Consider the following 24464-nt stretch of genomic DNA (forward strand, 5'->3'; position numbering starts at 1 on the left):
AGAAAATACATGTAAAATACTCAGTTATAGAGAGCCATTGGTGTTAGCATCCTCTGTTTGAAGGCAGCAGCAAACCACCGCCAAACCCAGGTCGTATCATACCCATACGTCTAACCCATACAGCTTGGTTATGATACAACCCTGAGTATGGGGATGATATTTATCTTGCACCCGTTCTTTCACTCGCTCTCCATCTTTTCTTCATCATGTATCTTGAAGGACTGTAGTGGTCCTTCATCTTCACCTAGTTTGAGGAAAGAATCTTCAATATGAGGTTCATCGCAATGCATGCACTTCGGTTTGCTGTGCAGTACAAACACAGTTTTGTTGTCATTAGTGTCAAACTATATCAAATCCTTTTTAATGCTAAAAGTTATATACATTTTTCCAAAGATCCAATCTCAGTCAAATAAGCATTGTCAACTGAGATTTCTCCTTAAAGATTAAAATCTCAAACTGATCTATATACCTCAAATTAAACAACCGACCCAAATGCTAAGGTGAAATATAGTCTGTTAAACAAGCCTACTTACACATACAAAAATTCTGGAAATGAAAATAGCATACCTTTATTGCTGATGGTAAATTGAGAGAAGCTCTGGTTTTCAAGCAAAAACTAGATAAAAACCCTACTGCCATTAAATTTAACTAGAGTAGCACTGATCTGAAAAGACACGAGAGACAGAGAGAGGAGGACAGAGGAGAAGGATGGAAGAGGAAACGGTTCCTTGGAGAGGTTCCAAGGGAAAGAGGATTGGCTGACTGTGTGCAGGTGTATAAAAAGGAGGACGGGGGGCACGGTGAGGAGGAGGAGGGACATTTACCAATAAACCCACCCCTGATCCTTCCTCAAATTAGTCATTTGACCCCACAATCTGTGGCTAAAGGGATGATCTTGTAGTTTGATCCTTATCCCATATTACATCCCTGCAGTTTGCAGAGATTGGAAGGATTGGCCAGGTACATCTCAGGTAAATCTTGTTTCCAGATTAAGGCTCATCCCTATATTGTGGCATTTTAAGACACCAATGTCAAGCGATCTAGTATACATGACAGGCAACAGGCAGCAGGTGGATGGCAGAAAGGTTTCACATGTGATGAAGCTCAGGTAAAGGGCCGTTGACAACACAACTAAGCATCTTATGTAGCTAACATTAGCTGTACCTGTTAGCCATGAACATGTATGAGTTTAAAAAATAACTCCAACTACTATAGCATACAGTTTATTAAGTAAATCAATAAGATGGGGAAAACTTTTCCATGTTTACATAGTGGGGTGGTGTCATGAGAGTATGTTTTCCTATTGGTGTTTCTGCATGAGTTATTGGTAAAAAAAAACAGTAACTAAAAAAAGTAGCTGAGACACTTTGCAGATCCAATGTCAGTGGCTGCCATCCCTGACAATACATGCAACAGTATCGTGAAGAGGAAAAATAGACAAGACATTCTGAATATCCATGTCCTGCACGGAGAATAATTATTTGTTAGTGAGGTATGTTGATCAGAATTCACCTGATTTCAACTCTCAGAAACGTAGACACCCTTTCCAGGGCGGGAGTGAGGGAGGGAGGAATGGACGAAGGGGTGGGGTGTATTGGGGGCTGATTGTGCTCTAATTGGCTTGCTGCCCGGATAGTCATAAGCATTCTGTTTTCACCCGATCAAGGTTATCTATAACTCTAAACCGTAATCTCTATCCCACGTCAAATGTCATCATTGAAATAGTGTCATGCAAGGAGCAGTTTAAGGGTCAAATGCCTTGCTCAAGGGCCAGAGTTCTTGGTACGAATTGGGGATTCAAACTGGCAACCCTCAAGTTGCTGGCCCACCTCTCTAACCTACCTGCCATTCATTATATGGCACTCATTTTTTGTTCCATTCAAGCTACATCTTGATACCAGTAGGTTAATAATTTAAACCTGAATGTGCACTGTTAAAAATAAGTGCTTTGTAATACCCAAAATAGTGGCAACTGAGCTGCCACCAACTAGAAGGAGACAAAACATCTGCCTTAAGAGCCTTAAGATTGCTTGCTGTTTGGGGTTTTAGGCTGGGTTTCTGGACAGCACTCTGTGACATCGACTGATGTAAAAAGGGATTTATAAATACATTTGAATTTGATTGAAAACTTGAACTTTGCCGGATTATTTAAACACATCATCCTAAACTGTTATGAAACATTACATGGTGTATTGTAACATCACTTAATCAAGAGGAGTGAAACACCTTGCGAGGGACTGAGAACCCTACCGAAAGAAAGTTGAAAGCATAATGTTGGTGTTTTGAGTCCTGTTCAGTGCCGAATTAGATACCTTCTCTTTTGGTGCCATTTCCTCTCTCTAAAGCTTCTAAACACTACTATGGTGTTTCAATCCTGTCTAGTGCAGAATTAGATCACTTCATCTGGAGAATTGTAATGGTTAACATTGTTTCATGTATTTAATCGTTTGCCATTTTGGCAGGCATTGTCATGCACAGTGTTCAAATCACCATCAGTGACTGGAGGTTGAACTGCGTGAATTGAGAATTCTGCACTTGCCTCTTCCATTAACAATTATGAGTTTGGGAATGGGTGCTGTGCTCAATGAACGTCAATTTGTCTGACTGTTATGATATCCATTCATCAGGATCCATTACACCTCATGACACAACAAGCTTAATACTAGTATAAAAAACATACTTTTCTTTCTTCAAACATGTATACAACATTGTGTGAAATAATTATGAAGTCTAAAAATGTTGAATTACCCACAATCAGAGTCAAGCGGTAAGATAGAAAATGCAAGCTGATTAAAACCACTTCCAATGAGTTCAATCACTAAATGTTGTCTCTCTTTGGTTATCCTCATGAAAGATGCTTACATTTTGAGCAACACATTAAGTTGTATTCAATCTTACATTTTTTGGTCAAATTAAATTAACAAATCATTTAAACAACTTGCATAATTAAAAAATATATATATTTTGGGGGTATTTTCACACTTTATTGAAATGACAGAGGGGATACAGATAGGTGTGAGAAACAGATTAAAGGGTTGGAGCGAGGGAATTTATCCCAGTCTTCGGTGGGGAGAGGGGTGTTTTAGTGTGTTACCGCTAGACCACAGGCACTGCATGACTTGCATTCGTTTTTTTCTGAAGTGTTTTTTGTTTGTTGTCAATGTCAATAAACCCAGAATCATTTCTTATAGTCTGGCTGTGTTGTTGAGTGGGTAAAATTCAAACAAAATGTATCATTTTACTGCCCCTCCTGTTTCTAATCTGTCTAAGTAAAGCATTGAAAATAATATCAATATATAATCTATAAACCATGTCCATTTCTAACCCACTTATTGTATGAGAAACACAGTTTTTGTGTTTTGATGCTGCCTTTTAAATCAAATCAAAATCAAATCAAATTTATTTATATAGCCCTTCGTACATCAGCTGATATCTCAAAGTGCTGTACAGAAACCCAGCCTAAAACCCCAAACAGCAAACAATGCAGGTGTAAAAGCACGGTGGCTAGGAAAAACTCCCTAGAAAGGCCAAAACCTAGGAAGAAACCTAGAGAGGAACCAGGCTATGTGGGGTGGCCAGTCCTCTTCTGGCTGTGCCGGGTAGAGATTATAACAGAACATGACCAAGATGTTCAAATGTTCATAAATGACCAGCATGGTCGAATAATAATAAGGCAGAACAGTTGAAACTGGAGCAGCAGCTCAGTCAGGTGGACTGGGGACAGCAAGGAGTCATCATGTCAGGTAGTCCTGGGGCACGGTCCTAGGCCTCAGGTCCTCCGAGAGAGAGAAAGAAAGAGAGAATTAGAGAGAGCATATGTGGGGTGGCCAGTCCTCTTCTGGCTGTGCCGGGTGGAGATTATAACAGAACGTGGCCAAGATGTTCAAATGTTCATAAATGACCAGCATGGTTGAATAATAGTAAGGCAGAACAGTTGAAACTGGAGCAGCAGCATGGCCAGGTGGACTGGGGACAGCAAGGAGTCATCATGTCAGGTAGTCCTGGGACATGGTCCTAGGGCCCAGGCCAGTTGAAACTGGAGCAGCAGCATGGCCAGGTGGACTGGGGACAGCAAGGAGTCATCATGTCAGGTAGTCCTGGGGCATGGTCCTAGGGCTCAGGTCCTCCGAGAGAGAGAAAGAAAGAGAGAAGGAGAGAATTAGAGAACGCACACTTAGATTCACACAGGACACCGAATAGGACAGGAGAAGTACTCCAGATATAACAAACTGACCCTAGCCCCCCGACACATAAACTACTGCAGCATAAATACTGGAGGCTGAGACAGGAGGGGTCAGGAGACACTGTGGCCCCATCCGAGGACACCCCCGGACAGGGCCAAACAGGAAGGATATAACCCCACCCACTTTGCCAAAGCACAGCCCCCACACCACTAGAGGGATATCTTCAACCACCAACTTACCATCCTGAGACAAGGCCGAGTATAGCCCACAAAGATCTCCGCCACGGCACAACCCAAGGGGGGCGCCAACCCAGACAGGCTGACCACAACAGTGAATCAACCCACCCAGGTGACGCAGCCCCCCCAGGGACGGCATGAGAGAGCCCCAGTAAGCCAGTGACTCAGCCCCCATAACAGGGTTAGAGGCAGAGAATCCCAGTGGAAAGAGGGGAACCGGCCAGGCAGAGACAGCAAGGGCGGTTCGTTGCTCCAGAGCCTTTCCGTTCACCTTCCCACTCCTGGGCCAGACTACACTCAATCATATGACCCACTGAAGAGATGAGTCTTCAGTAAAGACTTAAAGGTTGAGACCGAGTTTGCGTCTCTGACATGGGTAGGCAGACCGTTCCATAAAAATGGAGCTCTATAGGAGAAAGCCCTGCCTCCAGCTGTTTGTTTAGAAATTCTAGGGACAATTAGGAGGCCTGCGTCTTGTGACCGTAGCGTACATGTAGGTATGTACGGCAGGACCAAATCAGAGAGATAGGTAGGAGCAAGCCCATGTAATGCTTTGTAGGTTAGCAGTAAAACCTTGAAATCAGCCCTTGCTTTGACAGGAAGCCAGTGTAGAGAGGCTAGCACTGGAGTAATATGATCAAATTTTTTGGTTCTAGTCAGGATTCTAGCAGCCGTATTTAGCACTAACTGAAGTTTATTTAGTGCTTTATCCGGGTAGCCGGAAAATAGAGCATTGCAGTAGTCTAACCTATAAGTGACAAAAGCATGGATTAATTTTTCTGCATCATTTTTGGACAGAAAGTTTCTGATTTTTGCAATGTTACGTAGATGGAAGAAAGCTGTCCTCGAAATGGTCTTGATATGTTCTTCAAAAGAGAGATCAGGGTCCAGAGTAACGCCGAGGTCCTTCACAGTTTTATTTGAGACGACTGTACAACCATTAAGATTAATTGTCAGATTCAACAGAAGATCTCTTTGTTTCTTGGGACCTAGAACAAGCATCTCTGTTTTGTCCGAGTTTAATAGTAGAAAGTTTGCAGCCATCCACTTCCTTATGTCTGAAACACATGCTTCTAGCGAGGGCAATTTTGGGGCTTCACCATGTTTCATTGAAATGTACAGCTGTGTGTCATCCGCATAGCAGTGAAAGTTTACATTATGTTTTCGAATAACATCCCCAAGAGGTAAAATATATAGTGAAAACAATAGTGGTCCTAAAACAGAACCTTGAGGAACACCGAAATTTACAGTTGATTTGTCACAAACCATTCACAGAGACAAACTGATATCTTTCCGACAGATAAGATCTAAACCAGGCCAGAACATGTCCGTGTAGACCAATTTGGGTTTCCAATCTCTCCAAAAGAATGTGGTGATCGATGGTATCAAAAGCAGCACTAAGGTCTAGGAGCACGAGGACAGATGCAGAGCCTCGGTCCGATGCCATTAAAATGTCATTTACCACCTTCACAAGTGCCGTCTCAGTGCTACGATGGGGTCTAAAACCAGACTGAAGCATTTCGTATACATTGTTTGTCTTCAGGAAGGCAGTGAGTTGCTGCGCAACAGCCTTCTCTAAAATTTTTGAGAGGAATGGAAGATTCGATATAGGCCGATAGTTTTTTATATTTTCTGGGTCAAGGTTTGGCTTTTTCAAGAGAGGCTTTATTACTGCCACTTTTAGTGAGTTTGGTACACATCCAGTGGATAGAGAGCCGTTTATTATGTTCAACATAGGAGGGCCAAGCACAGGAAGCAGCTCTTTCAGTAGTTTAGTTGGAATAGGGTCCAGTATGCAGCTTGAAGGTTTAGAGGCCATGATTATTTTCATCATTGTGTCAAGAGATATAGTACTAAAAGACTTGAGCGTCTCTCTTGATCCTAGGTCCTGGCAGAGTTGTGCAGACTCAGGACAACTGAGGTTTGGAGGAATACGCAGGTTTAAAGAGGAGTCCGTAATTTGCTTTCTAATAATCATAATCTTTTCCTCAAAGAAGTTCATGAATTTATCACTGCTAAAGTGAAAGTCATCCTCTCTTGGGGAATGCTGCTTTTTAGTTAGCTTTGCGACAGTATCAAAAAGGAATTTCGGATTGTTCTTATTTTCCTCAATTAAGTTAGAAAAATAGGATGATCGAGCAGCAGTAAGGGCTCTTCGGTACTGCACGGTACCGTCCTTCCAAGTTAGTCGGAAGACTTCCAGTTTGGTGTGGCGCCATTTCCGTTCCAATTTTCTGGAAGCTTGCTTCAGAGCTCGGGTATTTTCTGTGTACCAGGGAGCTAGTTTCTTATGAGACATTTTTTTTTAGTTTTTAGGGGTGCAACTGCATCTAGGGTATTGCGCAAGGTTAAATTGAGATCCTCTGGCGTCCTTGGGTAGGCAGAGGGAGTCTGGAAGGGCATCAAGGAATCTTTGTGTTGTCTGTGAATTTATAGCACGACTTTTGATGTTCCTTGGTTGGGGTCTGAGCAGATTATTTGTTGCAATTGCAAACGTAATAAAATGGTGGTCCGATAGTCCAGGATTATGAGGAAAAACATTAAGATCCACAACATTTATTCCATGGGACAAAACTAGGTCCAGCGTATGACTGTGACAGTGAGTGGGTCTAGAGACATGTTGGACAAAACCCACTGAGTCGATGATGGCTCCGTTACATGCACTGAAAGTCCAAAAATAAAATTATTTTTACAACACTCTTAAAAACACCAATATTCAGGTTGAAGAACCACTTTAGGTGTCTCAGAGTACTTCATTTCTGTTTTAAACACACTCTGTGAACTACAACACGTACATTGGGTTAACATTCAAACACCCTCTAAACACCAGATCTCAGTTTAGGTGCACTACTTTTCATGGTTTCACTAAACAATCATGGTGTTTTGAGACATTCTATTTTTACATTGTGACTTGTATCTTTCACAGTGGTCCGTGTGCTAGAGCTTCCCTGTAGAAAGGTAGACAACAAGAGCAAGGCTCTCTATGCTATTTTAGAATCGGCAATCAATTAATTAATTTGTTAATGGATTAGCACTTAAAAATAATGAATTGTTAAAGTGGAGTTTCCAAACATTGTTGATGTGATTGCCACTGCCCAGTTAGCTTGTTCTTTTTACCCCTGTTCACCACATCCCCATCCCCCTCCCCTTTAGGTTACGTTCGTGGAAGGTTAATGTCTATCAAAGATTAGTCCCTCAGAGATTAATGGCAACTGGATAAGGCAGTTACCACCTCATTAGAACAGCCTACACAGCTTAGCTTGATTCAGTGATATACATTACAAACTCCAGAAGTATGGCAATGCTTTCTATCTTAACACTGTCCGCGCTAACAAAAACAACGTGTCTCTGTTATAAATTCAATTATTCTTCTAAATTGTATTCTTTCACACTGGCTCTTTAAGATGGATTACTGCGCCCAACAAAGTAAGGTCTCTACTTACGGGTCATGGTCATGGGGGCAGCTTAATCCTAAAGTTTATTCTTCCACCTACAAGATCAGGAAGATCCGCAGGAGAAGCTTGTTCCTGACATAATGTAAAGAGGTTTATAAGTGGTTTGTGGCCATGTAAAAGGGAGCCTTTCAGCGTCACAGTGCACATCTACGGGACGAACGGGTAGGGGTACTGAGTCAGAGAGGAGCCAGGATGGGAAAGAACTTCCATCTGTACGAGAACATCTCTAAGGTCAGCCCATTTGAGGGGCCACAGTATCACCTGGCCCCAATATGGGCTTTCTACCTACAGACTGCTTTCATGGGCTTTGTGTTCTTTGCTGGAACACCCCTAAACTTTATCATTCTCGTGGTGACAGTGAAGTACAAGAAGCTGAGACAACCGCTGAACTACATCCTGGTCAATGTCTCGTTAGCAGGTTTTATCTTTGTGACTTTCTCTGTGAGTCAAGTGTTCGTTTCTAGTGCGAGAGGATACTACTTCCTGGGTTACACCTTGTGTGCAATGGAAGCTTGCATGGGTTCAATAGCAGGTAAAACTCATCGTAGCAACAAAAACAGCAACAACTTGTTGCGATTCATTTTACTCCTCTGATTATTTACATGCAAACTAGTTTTTGTGTTCGATGTCTTTGATATCTCCGAACCTATTGATAGCTTCTTCTCTCTTACTCAGGGTTGGTGTCAGCTTGGTCTCTGGCTGTCCTTGCCTTTGAGAGATACGTGGTCATCTGCAAACCCTTCGGCACCTTCAAATTTGACAACAACCAGGCTCTGGCGGCTGTTGCCTTCACCTGGGTCATGGGGATCGGATGTGCAACCCCACCATTCTTCGGCTGGAGCAGGTATTCATCCCCAGCCTCTCACAAACACTTTGATCTTGTCTGGATTAATAAATATTCTTTGTATTTGGCTACTATTAGGTTATTTGGTTCATATTGCACACACAGGGGATGGGGAAAATGGCAAATATCCTAAAATGAGTTCAAATGTGTTGCCGTACATGTAAGGTTCTGAGCAGCAATTTACGTCACTAATTGGCTACAATGTTTGCATCGCTCGCTGCTTTTCAAGTTAGATAGGTCGCTGATTTATATAAGCATGGAGGAAACCCTGCAGAGAGACAATGTGTGGGGCCTGAGTTACAGTAACCTGGGTTTGTTTTACAGGTATATCCCTGAGGGTCTGGGCTGCTCCTGTGGACCTGACTGGTATACAAACAATGAGGAGTACCACTGTGCCAGCTACACCAAATTCCTCATTGTTACTTGTTTCCTCATGCCCATGTCCATTATCTTTTTCTCCTACTCCCAACTACTGGGAGCACTACGGGCTGTGAGTACAATGCTTTCTGGGTTAAAAAACAAAACAAAGTACAGTATAGTCAATTTTTGGAACCCAGATGTGACCAGTTTCTCCTGTCTGTCTGTGTGTGTGTGTGTGTGTATGTGTAGGTGGCAGCTGCACAGGCTGAGTCAGCTTCCACCCAGAAGGCAGAAAAGGAAGTATCCAGGATGGTGATTGTGATGGTGTGCTCCTTCATTCTGTGTTACGGCCCCTACGCCTTGGCAGGCTTGTACTTCGCCTATACAACAAGCGAGAACAAAGACTACCGCCTGGTCACCATCCCTGCTTTCTTCTCTAAAAGCTCCTGTGTATACAACCCTCTCATTTACGCCTTCATGAACAAACAGGTGATTCTATAAGCCCCAAATACATATAAATACACTGACAGTGGCACACATACTCATTGACATACACTCAGAAATGAAGCACATGAATTAAGACACGAGTCTGAACAAGACACACAACCTTATCATGTTCATTCTCTGTCATAAATATCCGTCTCCCTCAGTTCAACGCCTGCATCATGGAGACAGTGTTTGGAAAGCAGATTGAGGAGACTTCAGTTTCAGCCTCCAAGACAGAGGTCTCCACAGCCTAATCTTTGACTCTGGTCTCAGTCCATCAGGAGCCCATCCAACAGCCAACAGTCTTGGGGTTGATTCAATAAACCATCTAAGGTTCCCTAACACTTGATTGAAATTGTGAGTAGGGTTATAGGGTTTATTGAATCTACCCCTTATGAAATACTCATGTCAAATTATTGTAAGATAAGGTAAATAAAGATTTATATTGTATTACGATGCACTTTTAAATATATCTTAACTAAATCATTAACAAACACAACCAGACATACAAAATAAGATGTGCACTGAGGCTCAAACAAATAAGTTTACTCAATTCATTTTTTTTTTATTGAGAAGATGGGCTGTGGAATCCAAAGTACAGCATTTAATCCAAAAGATGAATGTCCATACATTCTATGTATAAACTCAGAAAATAAAACACTTGCCAAGTATGTAAATACTTCAATATAATCTTAATTTAGGGCAAGCAGAATTCAGTAACGCTGCTGCAATGCACCAACCTTTCAGTTCAGCATGTCCCATAGGAAGGAAGTACAACCGCTTTTATTTCTAACCAATAGAACAGATGCTCTCACATGTGTGCTGGTTCTCAATAGTCTAAAATAGTTTCCTTTTGTTTCACATTGGTCATCCAACATGTTTCTTTCACCTATCATTTGTTTCTAGATCAGTGCAGATGGAGGCAAGGAGAGGAAGCCACTGCAGACTATTGAGAAGCAGTGATTGACAGGAGAAAAGGCTACAGAAACAGTGATGAACTTGGCAACATTGTAATAACAATCCTAGTCATGACAGACAAATACAGTACATATGAAGAGGGGGGTCAAAGTGAGCGTTTATGGAGAAACAGAGCAGGGTGAGGGATGATTTCACTGTAGTGGACTCACGTTCCCACGACCCTCTGATATTTAGTGTCGGTTTCATTGGTTGAGCTCCCAAAAGACTACTCAGAAGGCACACACTGGGTAAAAGGATACGTATGAGGCTAACGTTGGGTAGCATCTCTTATCTACTAACTATACTAAGAAATTATGGGCTATCATTACAATCAGTGTCATTCAAAACATGACTGTAAAAAACACCAAATAATTCCCACATATGAAGGGTTTGTTGGAAGAATTATAAATTATTACAACTCCAAATGGAATATTCAGTGCTTGTGAGTATAGCATCATATTTTAAACAAAGGCAACAATAATGACCAAACTAAACTACCTATGTTTGTAACGGAACAATAAAATGAAGTGTTGGGATGGGTAGTCAGTAAATATAACACCCACACAACTATTGAGTGCTATCAACCACAAACTAATTGGAGACAATGTAGTGTATGAATAGGTTTCGTACAAAGTACATTTGATCATTTATCAAATCAAGTTGTTTTCAAACTGTTTTATCTAGCTAGAACCAAATGACCTAAAACTCATCATGCCGTACTAGCGCCTCACCAAAGTCAGTTGCTTGACTTCCTACAAACAGGTCGTACTTGTTCAGGATTTCTTCCTTGCTGAGCTTTCCATCCTGAAATCAAAACAAAAAGGATATTTAGTCAAAAGAATGCTTAAAACAGACACAGCCGTGTGAGTGAAAGCAAGAGAGAATGAAAACCAATAGCGACAAGAAAGAGAGCGCGATTGTCTCACCTTGTTCAAGTCAGACTCGTAGACGAGGTGTTTGGACTCGGCCTCTGCATGGTCGTAATCTGAAGGAAGGATCCAGTCCAAAGTCTCCTCCCGATCCATCTTCCCGTCTTTGTTCTTGTCTCGGAACTCTGAGAACTGCTCACGCTCCGTAGCAACCCAGTCTGGCTCCTCCATCTCATCTTCATGGTTGTACATGTCACCTAGGAAACGAGGGGGATGACAGTGTGTCTGAGGGTAGAAACATCAATATAGTAAATCTATTGAATGGGGACCTCAGAATAAAGTGACTATACACCGAGTATACCAAACATTAGGAACACCTTCTGCAGTGCTTCCCACGGTTGTGTCAAGTTGGCTGGATCTCCTTTGGGTGGTGGACTATTCTTGAAACACACGGGAAACTGCTGTGTGAAAAACACAGCAGCGTTGCAGTTCTTGAAACAAACCGGTGCGCTTGGCACCTACTACCATAACCCGTTCAAAGGCATATAAATCTTTTGTCTTACCCAGTCACCATCAACATGGCACACATACACAATCCATATTTCAGTTGTCTCAAGGCTTAAAAAAATCCTTCTTTAACCCATCTCCTCTGCTTCATCTACACTGATTGAAGTTGATTTAACAAGTAACATCAATAAGGCCTAGTCACTTTACCCTGCCTTCATGTACATATCTATCTCAAGTTCCTTGTACTAGTACTCCCTGTATCTGGCTCGATTCTTGTGCATTTTATTCCTCGTGTTACTTCCCCCCCATTTGAAACTTTGCATCGTTGGGAAAGGTTCGTAAGCAAGCATTTCAGTGCAAAGTCTACACCAGTTGTATTCAGGGCATGTGATAAATAAAAATGTGATTTCATTTAAGGGATCATAGCTTCACCTGTTCAGTCTGTCATGGAAAGAGCAGGTGTTCATAATGTTTTGTATACTCAAGAGTATGTCCACTTCAGTCCTTACCTATGTATTCATTCAGGTCAATGAAACCATCACCATTCTTATCAATGTCCTCCATGGTTTCCTGTGGGGTAAACAAGGAGGATGGTCAGAGAGCCGACCGGTGAACACTGGTCCCATGTTTCATTCTTTCCAAATACCTTTAAATCTAATGAACACAGAGAATGAAACACACATACCAGCACCACTATGTCCTTCATGTGGTCGTACTCCTCTGGGTGTAGGAAGGCTGTGAACTCCTCTTTGTTGGCGATTTGGTCTCCGTTCTGGTCGGCCATTTTGAAACGCCTCTCGTCCCTCGCCATCATGTGCTGGTAGTTGTAACCATCATCTGGTTCCGGGTCATCTGTGGGGTCAATGATCTCTAGTTAATCACACGTGATACACCACGACCTGAATTGATACGGTAAATCAACCAATCAGTGAAACTAATACTAAAGGCCCTGCAACTATCGAATCAGTCATAACCAACACCAACATTTGTTTTGGACATATTGCATGTCCCGGGCTCATGCATGCGCATGTCATGCCCTTCTTACCCAGATAGGTACCATAAGTTACATTCCTGTATTCCTCCCAAGAGATCATGCCGTCATTGTTGACATCAAAGTCCTTCCATTGGCGGTCCACGTTCTCATAGACGTACTTCTTCTGAGCCTTCTTAATCCACGCTTTCAGCTCCACCTCAGTGACAAAACCATCACTGTCCCCATCAATCTTCTCTACAATAACACTGTATCAGAAAGGGGAAGAGCGAGAAAGAGAGAGACTGAACTAAAAATGTAGTTCAAAAGAGGTCAAACTATATTTACTACAATACCAATGTAATAACAGTCAACACCTAGATCTAGTAGAGTCTACGTGAAAGTGATCGCCTGTTCTTTGAATCTGATGATGGGAAAGGGGGAATTCTACCTCTCCATTTACTGGTGATGGGTTCAGATTTCAAAACTTTGAATGTTGTTAATCATCAGTTATACTAGAGACATAAGGGGTGCCATAGTCTAGGGTTTTACACCAGAAGTTAGTGGTTATCTGTAGGAGGAATGTATATGGTGGAAGCAATTAAGCTTGGAATGTACTGAGTGCAGGGAAGACGATCATGTTGGCAGGCACTGATAAGGGTGAAGAGCTGTGGATTAGTGAGGAAGGGGGTCGAGGTCAGGTCACATTAGGAGAGAAGGAACAGTTTATTGCCCGTATCACTTAAGTTCCTGCCTAGAAATAAAGATGTAATGTTTAGAGAGAAGGAGACTCCACCCAAATTGGGGTGGGTATATACAGTCGTGGCCAAACGTTTTGAAAATGAAAATTAATATTTGTGTCAAAGTCTGCTGCCTCAGTTTGTATGATGGCAATTTCCATATACTCCAGAATGTTATGAAGAGTGATCAGATGAATTGCAATTAATTGCAAAGTCCCCCTCTTTGCCATGCAACGGAACTGAATCCCCAAAAAACCCTGCCCTGCCACAAAAGGACCAGCTGACATCATGTCAGTGATTCTCTCATTAACACAGGTGTGAGTGTTGACGAGGACAAGGCTGGAGATCACTCTGTCATGCTGATTGAGTTTGAAAACCAGACTGGAAGCTTCAAAAGGAGAGATGGTGCTTGGAATCATTGTTCTTCCTCTGTCAACCATGGTTACCTGCAAGGAAACACGTGCCGTCATCATTGCTTTACACAAAAAGGGCTTCACAGGCAAGGATATTGCTGCCAGTAAGATTGCACCTAAATCAACCATTTATCGGATCATCAAGAACTTCAAGGAGAGCGGTTCAATTGTTGTGAATGCGGCTTCAGGGCACCCGAGAAAGTCCAGCAAGCTCCAGGACCATCTCCTAAAGTTGATTCAGCTGCGGGATCGGGGCACCACCAGTACAGAGCTTGCTCAGGAATGGCAGCAGGCAGGTGTGAGTGCATCTGCACGCACAATGAGGCTTAGACTTTTGGAGGATGGCCTGGTGTCAAGAAGGGCAGCAAAGAAGCCACTTCTCTCCAGGAAAAACATCAGGGACAGACTGATATTCTGCAAAAGGTACAGGGATTGGACTGCTGAGGACTGGGGTAAAGTCATTTTCTCTGAATCCCCTTTCCGATTGTTTGGGGCATCCGGAAAAAAGCTTCTCCGGAAAAGACAAGGTGAGCGCTACCATCAGTCCTGTGTCATGCCAACAGTAAAACATCCTGTGACCATTCATGTGTGGGGTTGCTTCTCAGCCAAGGGAGTGGGCTCACTCACAATTTTGCCTAAGAACACAGCCAAGAATAAAGAATGGTACCAACACATCCTCCAACTTCTCCCAACCATCCAGGAACAGTTTGGTGATGAACAATGCCTTTTCTAGCATGATGAAGCACCTTGCCGTAAGGCAAAAGTGACAACTAAGTGGCTCGGGGAACAAAACATCAATATTTTGTGTCCATGGCCAGGAAACTCCCCAGACCTTAATTTAGAACACAACTCAAGCAAACAAGTCTATACGTTAACTTTTACTGAAAACAGGACATACTTCCTCATATGTTTTACATTGCAATGTGTACTCTCCCATGTATATTACTCCACCACGTTATCATACAGGTAACTTGTTGGTAGCGAACTACATTAACAGTCTCTGACTGCCTCCTCAACTAGGGCTGTGACAGTCTTAGAATTTGAGGTAATGGTAATTGGCAAGGCCAATGTACACGGTCACCGACATAACCGTTCAAGGGATAGGGGTCAAAAAGAGGTCACAACTGTACAGTTGCTTACATGGATATGCTTCTTAATAAAAGCCTACTTGAAACAAGCCATTACACTTTGTTGTTATTACCATGGCATTTCATTACTATTATTCAGGTCATTACTTATAAATATTAAATCAACTAATTAAGAAACTAATGATTGTCTCTCCTGCTACGAAAAGATAGAATCGTTCGATCACTTATTTTGGTATTGCCCCAATATAGCTTGTTTCTTGTCACCGGTTCAAGAATGGCAAAAAAAAAAAATCACAACATTGATCTAAAATTAACCCTACAAATAGCACTGGTTGGGACATTTGGAAAGCCAGTCAAACAATCAACAAAATATTTTTACTTAAAGTATTATCTTCAACTTACAATCTGTAGATGCTATGCGATTAGAAAGGTTCAGAATTTATGTGAAACATCACAGCTGAAAAATATTTGGCACATGGAAATCATAAGAGGGCGGTTTACAGAGATATGTGGGATGGACTGAGAGAAGCTGAGGGGTGGGGTTAAGGTGATAGGTGGGATGGACTGAGAGAAGCTGAGGGGTGGGGTTAAGGTGATAGGTGGGATGGACTGAGAGTAGCTGAGGGGTGGTTTAAATTCTATTGTTCTATTATAATTATGACTGAACAAGATGTATAATGTACAGTGTATAAATACTATCCATTGTAAAATGTGTATAGAATGAACAGTACCAGTCAAGTTCGCACATACCTACTCATTCAAGGGTTCTTAATTTTTACTATTTTCTACTTTGTAGAATAATAGTGAAAACTATCAAATCATGTAGTGACCCAAAAAAGTTAAACAAATCTAAATATATTTGAGATTCGTTAAAGTAGCCACCCTTAGCCTTGATGCCAACTCTTGGCATTCTCTCAACCAGTATCCACTGGAATGATTTGCCAACAGTCCTGAAGGAGTTTCCACATATGCTGAGCACTTATTGGCTGCCTTTTCTTCACTGCGGTCCAACTCATCCCAAACCATCTCAATTGGGTTGAGGTCAGGTGACTGGAAACCAGGTAATCTGATGTAGCTCTCATTCTTGGTCAAAAAGCCCTTAGAGCTTGAAAGTGTGTTGGGTCATTGTCCTGTTGAAAAACAAATGAAAGTCCCACTAAGCCCAACCAGATGGGACGGCGTATCACTGCAGAATGCTGTGGTAGCCATGCTGGTTAAGCGTGCCTTGAATTCCAAATAAATCACAGACGGTGTCACCAGCAAAGCACCCCCACACCATAACGCCACCTCCATGCTTCATGTTGGGAACCACACATGCAGAGATCATCCGTTCAACTACTCTGCGTCTCAAAGACAAGGCGGTTGGAAGAAAAAAAAAAAAAAAATTCGGACTCAGAACAAAGGACAGGATTTTCACCATAAAAATGCACCTTTACAATAAAAGCATTACATGCATAATTGCATTTGCAGTCACTTTTGATTACGATGTTTTCCGCTAATGGAACATTTGCGCTTTTAGCCTACTAGCATGTGCACATTGTTGCGCTGAAAATGTGACGAAATAGCCTTAGCGTTTATCAACATTTTAAGCTAAACGTTCTGATCCGTTACGTCAGCCACATTCAATAAAAAAGTTTATTTAATGCTAGTGTTTGTATTAATTTAGGATCTATCGCATCCCACAACTGTCCCAGAATATTTATTTCTACCACAGAATATGTTGATCTTTGTACTATAGATTATAGTAGATTGAAATTGGCTAGTGCTTTTGCTGTTCACTAGACCTACTCATATTGTTGAATGACGAAATGTAAGTGTGGACATTTCTTCCAATATCTTCAATATGCACCTAGGAATTGGATAAGGACTTGCGCAGTTGTGTCACAGATGTGTCTTCACTTGTAGCCTGTGAGAAAGACAGCTACAAAGGGGATGCCGCCGTGAAATCCTAGGCATTATTAAATGCTTGTCAAATTGTGAATGAGTGACTGAAGTAGTGTACACCCTTCGCAAAAAAACAAAAATGCATTTCAAGCAACTTTTTTCAAATCATCAAAAGTGTCACATCATGCAGCCTTACAATATATTAAAAATCAAAAACATAGTGAACGTTTTTTGTATTACAATGAAAGATACATTGATAAAAACTCTAAATTAAGCATATAGGAATACCCATTCCAGATCAGGAAAAGTCAGCGTATGCTATTCTGTTCTTCTGAAATAGACTACATTTTCTTCACATCATGCTTCTTTAGACCAGTCTAAAATAAATAATGTATTTATTTAAAGGTGTAGGCTATTTTACATGGATTTATTAGACTTTTTCAAATATAGATGTTCCAAAGGTCTGCATCAATGGCTTGTATGCGTTGTGGAAGCCAGGAGATGCTAAATGTGTTTATGTTAATTAAACGGTCAATTACCATGAGACCGACAGCTATTTGCGTGACAATCACTGGCTAACGAAATTTTGTGACCGTCACAGCCCTAGTCGAGACAGGCTACTTTTGTTAACTTTCTGAGTGGACATTTAGGCCTATAGGGAGAATCAGCGAACTGACACACGCACACCACCATAAAAGCACCCATGAATCAAAACCACCAGTGTACTGTCAGACACGAGAAAATATTTATTCTTTCACTAAAACATAATAAAGAAAACCTTGGTCTACGTTAGGCTTCCTGAGAGAAGGATGCAAGATAATTAAAGTATGAAGGCGACAGCTATGCCATAGTATGAAGATGAAATTGACCATCATTAAAATAGAAACAATTCCAAAAAACATGTCCATAGCCTATTTATCAGCGATGTTGATTATCGAGGGATTGGAAAAGTTTTTCAAATACTGTGAGGAACTATTATAATGGACTTCGTTGACTTACTGTGGGAAGTGAAGAAAATATGACTTAGAAGCCCAGCAGGGCACTTTCCTACCTTTGACATTTGCGAGAAGCAGGCCAGGTACTTCTATGCGTGTTCAGGTGCATGCGCTCCATCAACATGAACAGGTCAGAGAAACCAGACATGCTCATATGGAGCTCGTAAATTATGCTTTGAAATAAATCAAAACATGTTTGTCACAAGTGTAGCAGGTTTTGAACTGTGCAAACAACGTTTCCACTCAGAGAATGAGAACAGTAAATGACTAATTAATACATGGATTTACAGAAATGTATGTAACCAGATTATAGGGGGGGTGAGAAGGATTACTTTATCCTATCCTAGGAATACCTAGGATAGGATAAAGTAATCCTTCTCACCCCCCTTAAAATATATAAGAGCGTCTGCTAAATGACTTAAATGTAAATGTATAGGTAGCCTACCACATGGGAATTCCTAAAAGTGCATTGCAGGCCTAGGCTACTATTATACTTTGCGGGGATAGGAGCACAGCAATTTTTTTGATCTAGAACCAGGCCTGATCAGCGTTGATTAGTCTATAATTTAAGAAAATATTATGTATCAAATTATACCATGCCTGGTTGGAGAGGCTTGGCAAAATGTCCATTTGACACAACATTAGAGCATTATAGGCCTCAGAGCCAAAACAACCTTGTCCACTGCTGTTGAATAATTAATGAAGTCAGAAACATCCAAACTTTTTTTTTTTTTAAAAGACTGATTTATTTACTAGCAAGCAATGAAAATGTGCATTGTATTAAAAAAAAGTCCACACATCAAACAATGTTAACTGAAGAGCCCTAGCCTATAGCACTCTACATCCCGCTCATCAAGCACTTAGCTGCTTAAGCAAAGGTAAGTTGTAAAGGGGAGATGTAGAAAGTTTAATAGACCAACTAGGTTAACAAAACATTTCCAAACACTCAGTACAGTTTATCTACATGAAAATAATTATTTTTTAAATCCTAAAATTAATGTAGGCCTATTTAAACAGTTTTATTTTCATGATGCTCTTCATCTGTAATCATCAGTTACACAGTTATTCAATTACCGCCACAGCTCTACCCTCAACTTGATACTATTGATGCACAGCCAACCCGAGGAAAGGTGGCCACATTGGACTATTGAGATGCAACCAGGCCGACACTTGAGTCTACTCACCCTAGCCTGCGCTTGCTCTCCTCTGGGCTGAGGTCGTCAAAAGACTTGGCCTCCTTTTGTCCTAGGAAGGCATCGTGGTCGTAGTCAAAGCCCTGAGCATCGTCATGCTCACGGCTGCTGAGAGGTGCATCGTGGTGAATGCGTTCCTTTTTCTCTGTGGGTTTACTGGTGGCATAGACCACGCAGAGGGCAAAGCACATGAGCAACGGCCTGATCTCCATTCTATGAGAGAGAGAGAGAGAGCAAGAGAGATATTAAAAACATTCTGGAAGAGGTGTCAACATCAAAGCCTGTGAATAGCTCACAGGCAGCATCTGCATTTGCTGCTCATTAGGGCTGTTCCAAGTCTTACAGAATTTAAACATTTCTAGCTCTGCTTCTTTGACAGGCTCTTTGACATTAAGGTGTTACAGGACTTGTTTCACATGATAAACTGTTGGTTGTTTATTAAACTGCTGGTGGCAGCATGTCAGCATTGACTTGTGATAGGACATTTAAAAACGGAAGAAAATAGATATACGACATATGAGTCAGGCAGGAATGCCAAATATCATGAGTGCACTGCCATGCAGACATGTGTGGTATTTGTTACATTGACGTTTTTAAATAGTTTACAGTAATTTAATACAGATCAGGGGAATGCAATAACAAAATTGCTCACTATAACGGTAAAGTGGAAAGAATGTAGCTTTTGGCTGTTATTTGAACACAAATAAAAGGCACAGATAGAATGGTGTATGTTGCTAAATTGTTACACACGGACTACACTGTTTGTCAAATGTTCCATTTCGCTACATTACAAAATGTGGGACAACAAACCCGAAATCCGTTGTTGACAGTAATGTAAGATATGTTGTATTAAGTCTCTTCATCATAAGACCGGCTGCTAGCCGCTAGCTCTCGTCAGACTATTGGAATGCGTCTGAATTGCAAATCCTACCATTTAGGGTTAGCTGATCATGCAAAGTAACACTATCAACGCATCAATATTAGCTTGTAAGATAAGTAATATCATTGTATTACCTACCTGGCTGATGATTCCAGACACAATATGTACACTGTGTATATTCCACAAGCCAACAGCTTAATAAGCACACCCCAGCCTCGGCCCTTTTCCTTCTAAAAGGAGATCCAATGAGATTATAGATATGAGCCTTCACGAGCTTTGATTGGTCCACTTCAGCAAAAAGGCACATTTAGCCGATGACTTCATGTTCCATAATAAAACGTTTATTCATCGCATTCGCGTTTAATTGGATTACACGAACGTGTGTAGTGTTTGAACCAATCGTGTTTTAGAGAATGTATTTACGCTGGGTAAAATCTTCGCTGCTGTCCCTTTGCACAAAAACTCATCCTGGGCACCTGATTGGCTACTAATTGCCACGTCCCCAAATTTGAGTAAATCTTTATAGAACTGTCATCATACACTGAAGTTTACATGGACATGTGTTTCAGATGATGTTGAGCATTGGATAAAATAGAAATACATATAAAGTTCAAATGTTCAAATGTCTTCTCGCCATACTATATTTCAGGCATCTGTCTTGAGTGGACCTGACAACTTTAACTTGCTGGCTTCAGTATCTTGGACAAGATCAAAATGTATGCAGCTGACTACGTATTACGTTTATGGGGAGATGGGTATGGTAGAGGGTAAATTAATTAATAGCATACTAAATGTTGTTTAACATTTGAATTTGAACTTTTGTGGGATTAGATTTCGCCCTAACATGAATTGTTTTTTCCCCATTTCACTGTCAATGGAGGTAGGCTAAACTCACTTTGGCATGAATGCATATGCAACATTGACTAAAAAATAAAAAATAACGTTTATTGGTTAGTACACAGTTTAGCAGACGTTATAGCAGGTGCAGCTAAATGCTTGTTACTAGCTCATAACAATGCAGATAAAATGCCAAAGTACACTAATATATAACATCTTGAAATGTCAGAACAAATCCAATTAATCCAAATGCAATCTTATACGGTATTACACGGGATAAATGTACACATGCGTAAGGAACGACTCTGCAGAAGCGAACCAGGTACACGGACAGGAACAGCATCAAAACTGTGAAACACAAAGACAGACGAGAACCAAAGCAGCAGTGGGGAACTGACAAATATAGGGGAGGTAATAAACAGGTGATTGAGTCCAGGTGAGTCCAATATCGTTGATGTGTGTGACAAGGGAAGGCAGGTGTGCATAATGATGGTGGCAGGAGTGCATAATGCAGGGCAGTCTGGCGCTCGGGGAGAAGAGCGAAGAGCGGGAGCAGACGTGACAACATGATATACTAAGAATGATAAAGTATGTACAGCAGTAGATATATTAGAGTGAGCTATGTCAAGAATCAGCATATTAACACATTTGCGGTGTGTACAGACAGTGTAACAAAAAAAACGTCTAGTAGTAGAAATAATAGAATAAGCTATGTCGAGAATACAGTATTTATATACATAGCAAAAAAAAACATGTACAAAAAACGAAATCGAGTCTGGAATATAAATATATATGCATGTGAATGGTGTGTACACTGAGTATACCGAACATTAGAAACAACTTCCTAGAAAGGCCACTCTAAAATGTGCAGTTGTCACACAACACAATGCCACAGATGTGTCAGGTTGAGGGAGCTTGCAATTGGTATTTTGAGGACAGGAATGTCCACCAGAGCTGTTGCCAGATAATTAAATGTTCAGTTCTCTACCATAATGTTGTTTTAGGGAATTTGTTGTCAGTGTGAAGGGGCAATTTCAGGTCCTCAGTGATGTGCACGCAGGGGAACTTGAAGCTTTTGACCATCTCCACTGCGGCTCCCTTCGGTGTGGATGGGGGCGTACTCTCTTTACTGTTTCCTGTAGTCCATGATCAACTCCTTCATTTTGTTGACGTTGTGAAAGAGGTTATTTTCCTGGCACCAATCCACCAGGGCTTTCACCTCCTCCCTGTAGGCCAGGGTTCCCCAACAGGCAGCCCGCAGGCCAAATTGGTTTCGCAGGTGAATTTATTTAGCTCCATCTAAAACATCTGGACTGGCAGTGGCGACCCGTGATTCAGGGAAGGAGGGGCATAGACCAACCTGTTTTGAGCCACACCTGTTTAGCTAATATATATAATTTTTTTGTGACGGTTTTGGATGTTATTTTGGCATTAATACGTGTCACATCATTTAGCAAACAATGTCCACAAAAAAAACTTAGCGTTAATAAATTCACTAAATAAATTCAATAAATTCAATTCATTCAAATTAAATAACCTAATAACCAAGTGGTCTTGTTATGCAGGTGAGTGAGGACCCAAAAGCGCTTTAACAGAAACAGAGTCTTTTAATGTCAAAACACAGGGAAGACATAGATCCTCTTCAGATGTATCGATTGACAACATAGACAACCCGCAGAGAGGGCGACAAATAAATCATAAAGTCCTCTGATCTTAACAGGAGAGTCCCCTTCTAGCAGCAGAGGAGAATAGCAGGGTTAGCGGCGACAGACTGCTGGTCTCTCCGGGTAGGCTCGGGTTGTAGAGGACAGAGGTACCTGATCACACGTAGCATCTGATGAAGAGGCAGATTACGACAGGACAGGACAAGGGTGAAGCAAACGAGAATCTGACAAAGACAGAAGCAGAAACAGAGAGAGAAATAGAGACCTAATCAGAGGGAAAAAGGGAACAGGTGGGAGAGGGTAAACGAGGTAGTTAAAGGAGATGAGGAACAGCTGGGGGAAGGAAAGGAAGAGAAGGTAACCTAATACGACCAGCAGGGGGAAACGAAGTGAAGAGAAAGAACAGGAACAAGACATAACATGACAATACATGACAGGTCATCATCAGGGTATAATGACAAACACTGCGGGTCACTAGTTTATAAAGTGTCAAAGAACACACAGGTGTCTGTAATCATATCATTGGTTAATTCTCAGATATAAGAACATACAAAAACATGAATGGATAGCATACGATGATAGATACAATTTGGCTACATAGTCCTACAAATATTTACAATGAATAGCAAAATCACAATAATCACAAGAATGGCTTCAGATCAAAGTCTACGTTGAGACTGAAGGGAGCAAGGGTCTTTAAATTAAAGTACAGGCAACCTCTAGTCTTACCAATAAATTGTTGAGGTCACCTCCTCTCCTAGGGAGGGTGACATGTTCGATGATGATATAAGGTAGGGACGAAATCGAGTGGTTTGCTTCCAAAAAGTGAGCCGCAACTGGATGAGTCGTGTTTTTGCACCTAATGGTGCTACGATGCTCCTAGATTTGTACATTTAATTCGTGCTTTTTTTTACCCACATAAATTTCACAACACGGACAGGTTATCAGATAAACAACTGCTTTAGTGGAGCACATGATGACACCTTTGATTAGGATCTGTTTCCCTGTTTGGGGGTGTTTGAAGGATCTACATTTGTAAGTGCCATTGCATTGGGCGCAGCCATTACACTTGTAGTTTCCATCCGGAAGAGTCGCAAATAGACGTTGTGCAGGGATATTTTGGGGTGGTAAATCAGAGTTTACCAATTGATCTCTGAGATTTCTGCCCCGGGAGAATACGACCAAGAGATAACCCGAAAACACATTACCGATACTGTCATCGGATCTTAGAATGTGCCAATGTTTGAGAACGATTCCCTTAATTAGTTCAGAGCACTTTGAATAGCAGGTAGTTAGAACACAAGAATTCTTCTTTTTGCGAGACTGTCCTTGAAAGAGATCATGTCTTGATTTGTTTAGATTTTTCTCAATTGCAGTACTAATCTGACAATTTTTGTACCCCCTCTCCATAAATGTTCTTTGTGTCTCAGCCATATTTCTATCGAACTCTGTTTTTTGCCAATTCTTTTGATTCAACAGAATTGGCTGATGGGCAAACTGTTTGGGAAGCGGGTGACAACTATCAGCTCTCAACAAACTGTTACGATCAGTCACATTATATCTACAGTTGCTTTGATTGGACTGATCATGTCAACATCATACTTTCAAAATCTTAGCTGGCAAGATAGACAAGCAGTCATGAATCACATCGCCAATCTACTGGCAAATCATTTTCAATCCAACATTGGAAATCACAAATTCAACAATGTGTCACGCCTGCTCGAGCTCCCCCTTTCTGGTGCTCGAGTGCGCAACGCATTATCATTACGCACACCTGTCACCATCGTTACGCGCATCAGTGCTTCATGGGACTCACCTGGACTAATGCACCATATCTAATGCACATAACTAAGGCACCACAACTAAGGCACCACAACTAAGGCACCACAACTAAGGCACCAC

At 41.4% G+C, this 24464-nt stretch overlaps 2 protein-coding genes across 4 annotated transcripts; one reads left to right on the top strand and one right to left on the bottom strand.

Annotated features, from left to right (window-relative positions):
• Positions 1–8067: 8067 nt before the first annotated feature.
• LOC115133224 (putative violet-sensitive opsin) lies at positions 8068–9819 on the top strand. The gene is made up of 5 exons (XM_029666219.1): positions 8068–8407; positions 8551–8719; positions 9044–9209; positions 9329–9568; positions 9730–9819. Exons 1-5 carry the CDS (start codon positions 8068–8070, stop codon positions 9817–9819), a joined length of 1005 nt encoding a protein of 334 aa, XP_029522079.1.
• Positions 9820–10105: 286 nt separating this feature from the next.
• Positions 10106–20308, bottom strand: LOC115133225 (calumenin-A-like). Of its 3 annotated transcripts, none has more exons than XM_029666224.2 (7): positions 20200–20308; positions 19173–19394; positions 12944–13137; positions 12584–12750; positions 12408–12468; positions 11449–11648; positions 10106–11326 (listed from the first exon to the last, which is right to left on the bottom strand). In XM_029666224.2, the coding sequence occupies exons 2-7, from the start codon at positions 19391–19393 to the stop codon at positions 11222–11224; spliced, it is 948 nt and encodes a 315-aa protein (XP_029522084.1). In that variant the 5' UTR covers position 19394; positions 20200–20308; the 3' UTR covers positions 10106–11221. The 3 variants fall into 3 exon arrangements, with proteins under 3 accessions (XP_029522084.1, XP_029522083.1, XP_029522082.1); XM_029666223.2 differs by having other exon boundaries at positions 12956–13137; positions 20196–20296; XM_029666222.2 differs by having other exon boundaries at positions 20196–20295.
• Positions 20309–24464: the final 4156 nt, after the last annotated feature.

The sequence above is a fragment of the Oncorhynchus nerka genome, linkage group LG8, assembly GCF_034236695.1.
Source record: "Oncorhynchus nerka isolate Pitt River linkage group LG8, Oner_Uvic_2.0, whole genome shotgun sequence".
In the NCBI taxonomy this organism is placed as follows: domain Eukaryota; kingdom Metazoa; phylum Chordata; class Actinopteri; order Salmoniformes; family Salmonidae; genus Oncorhynchus; species Oncorhynchus nerka.

Coding starts and splice junctions, on each gene's coding strand:
- LOC115133224 (XM_029666219.1), top strand. CDS start 8,068: ATGGGAAAGAACTTCCATCTGTACGAGAACATCTCTAAGGTCAGCCCA. Junction 8,408..8,550: donor TTGCATGGGTTCAATAGCAG/GTAAAACTCATC, acceptor TCTCTTACTCAG/GGTTGGTGTCAGCTTGGTCT. Junction 9,569..9,729: donor ACGCCTTCATGAACAAACAG/GTGATTCTATAA, acceptor CGTCTCCCTCAG/TTCAACGCCTGCATCATGGA.
- LOC115133225 (XM_029666224.2), bottom strand. CDS start 19,393: ATGGAGATCAGGCCGTTGCTCATGTGCTTTGCCCTCTGCGTGGTCTAT. Junction 11,649..12,407: donor TGACCTGAATGAATACATAG/GTAAGGACTGAA, acceptor CTCGTTTCCTAG/GTGACATGTACAACCATGAA. Junction 11,327..11,448: donor ACGAGTCTGACTTGAACAAG/GTGAGACAATCG, acceptor TTTTGATTTCAG/GATGGAAAGCTCAGCAAGGA.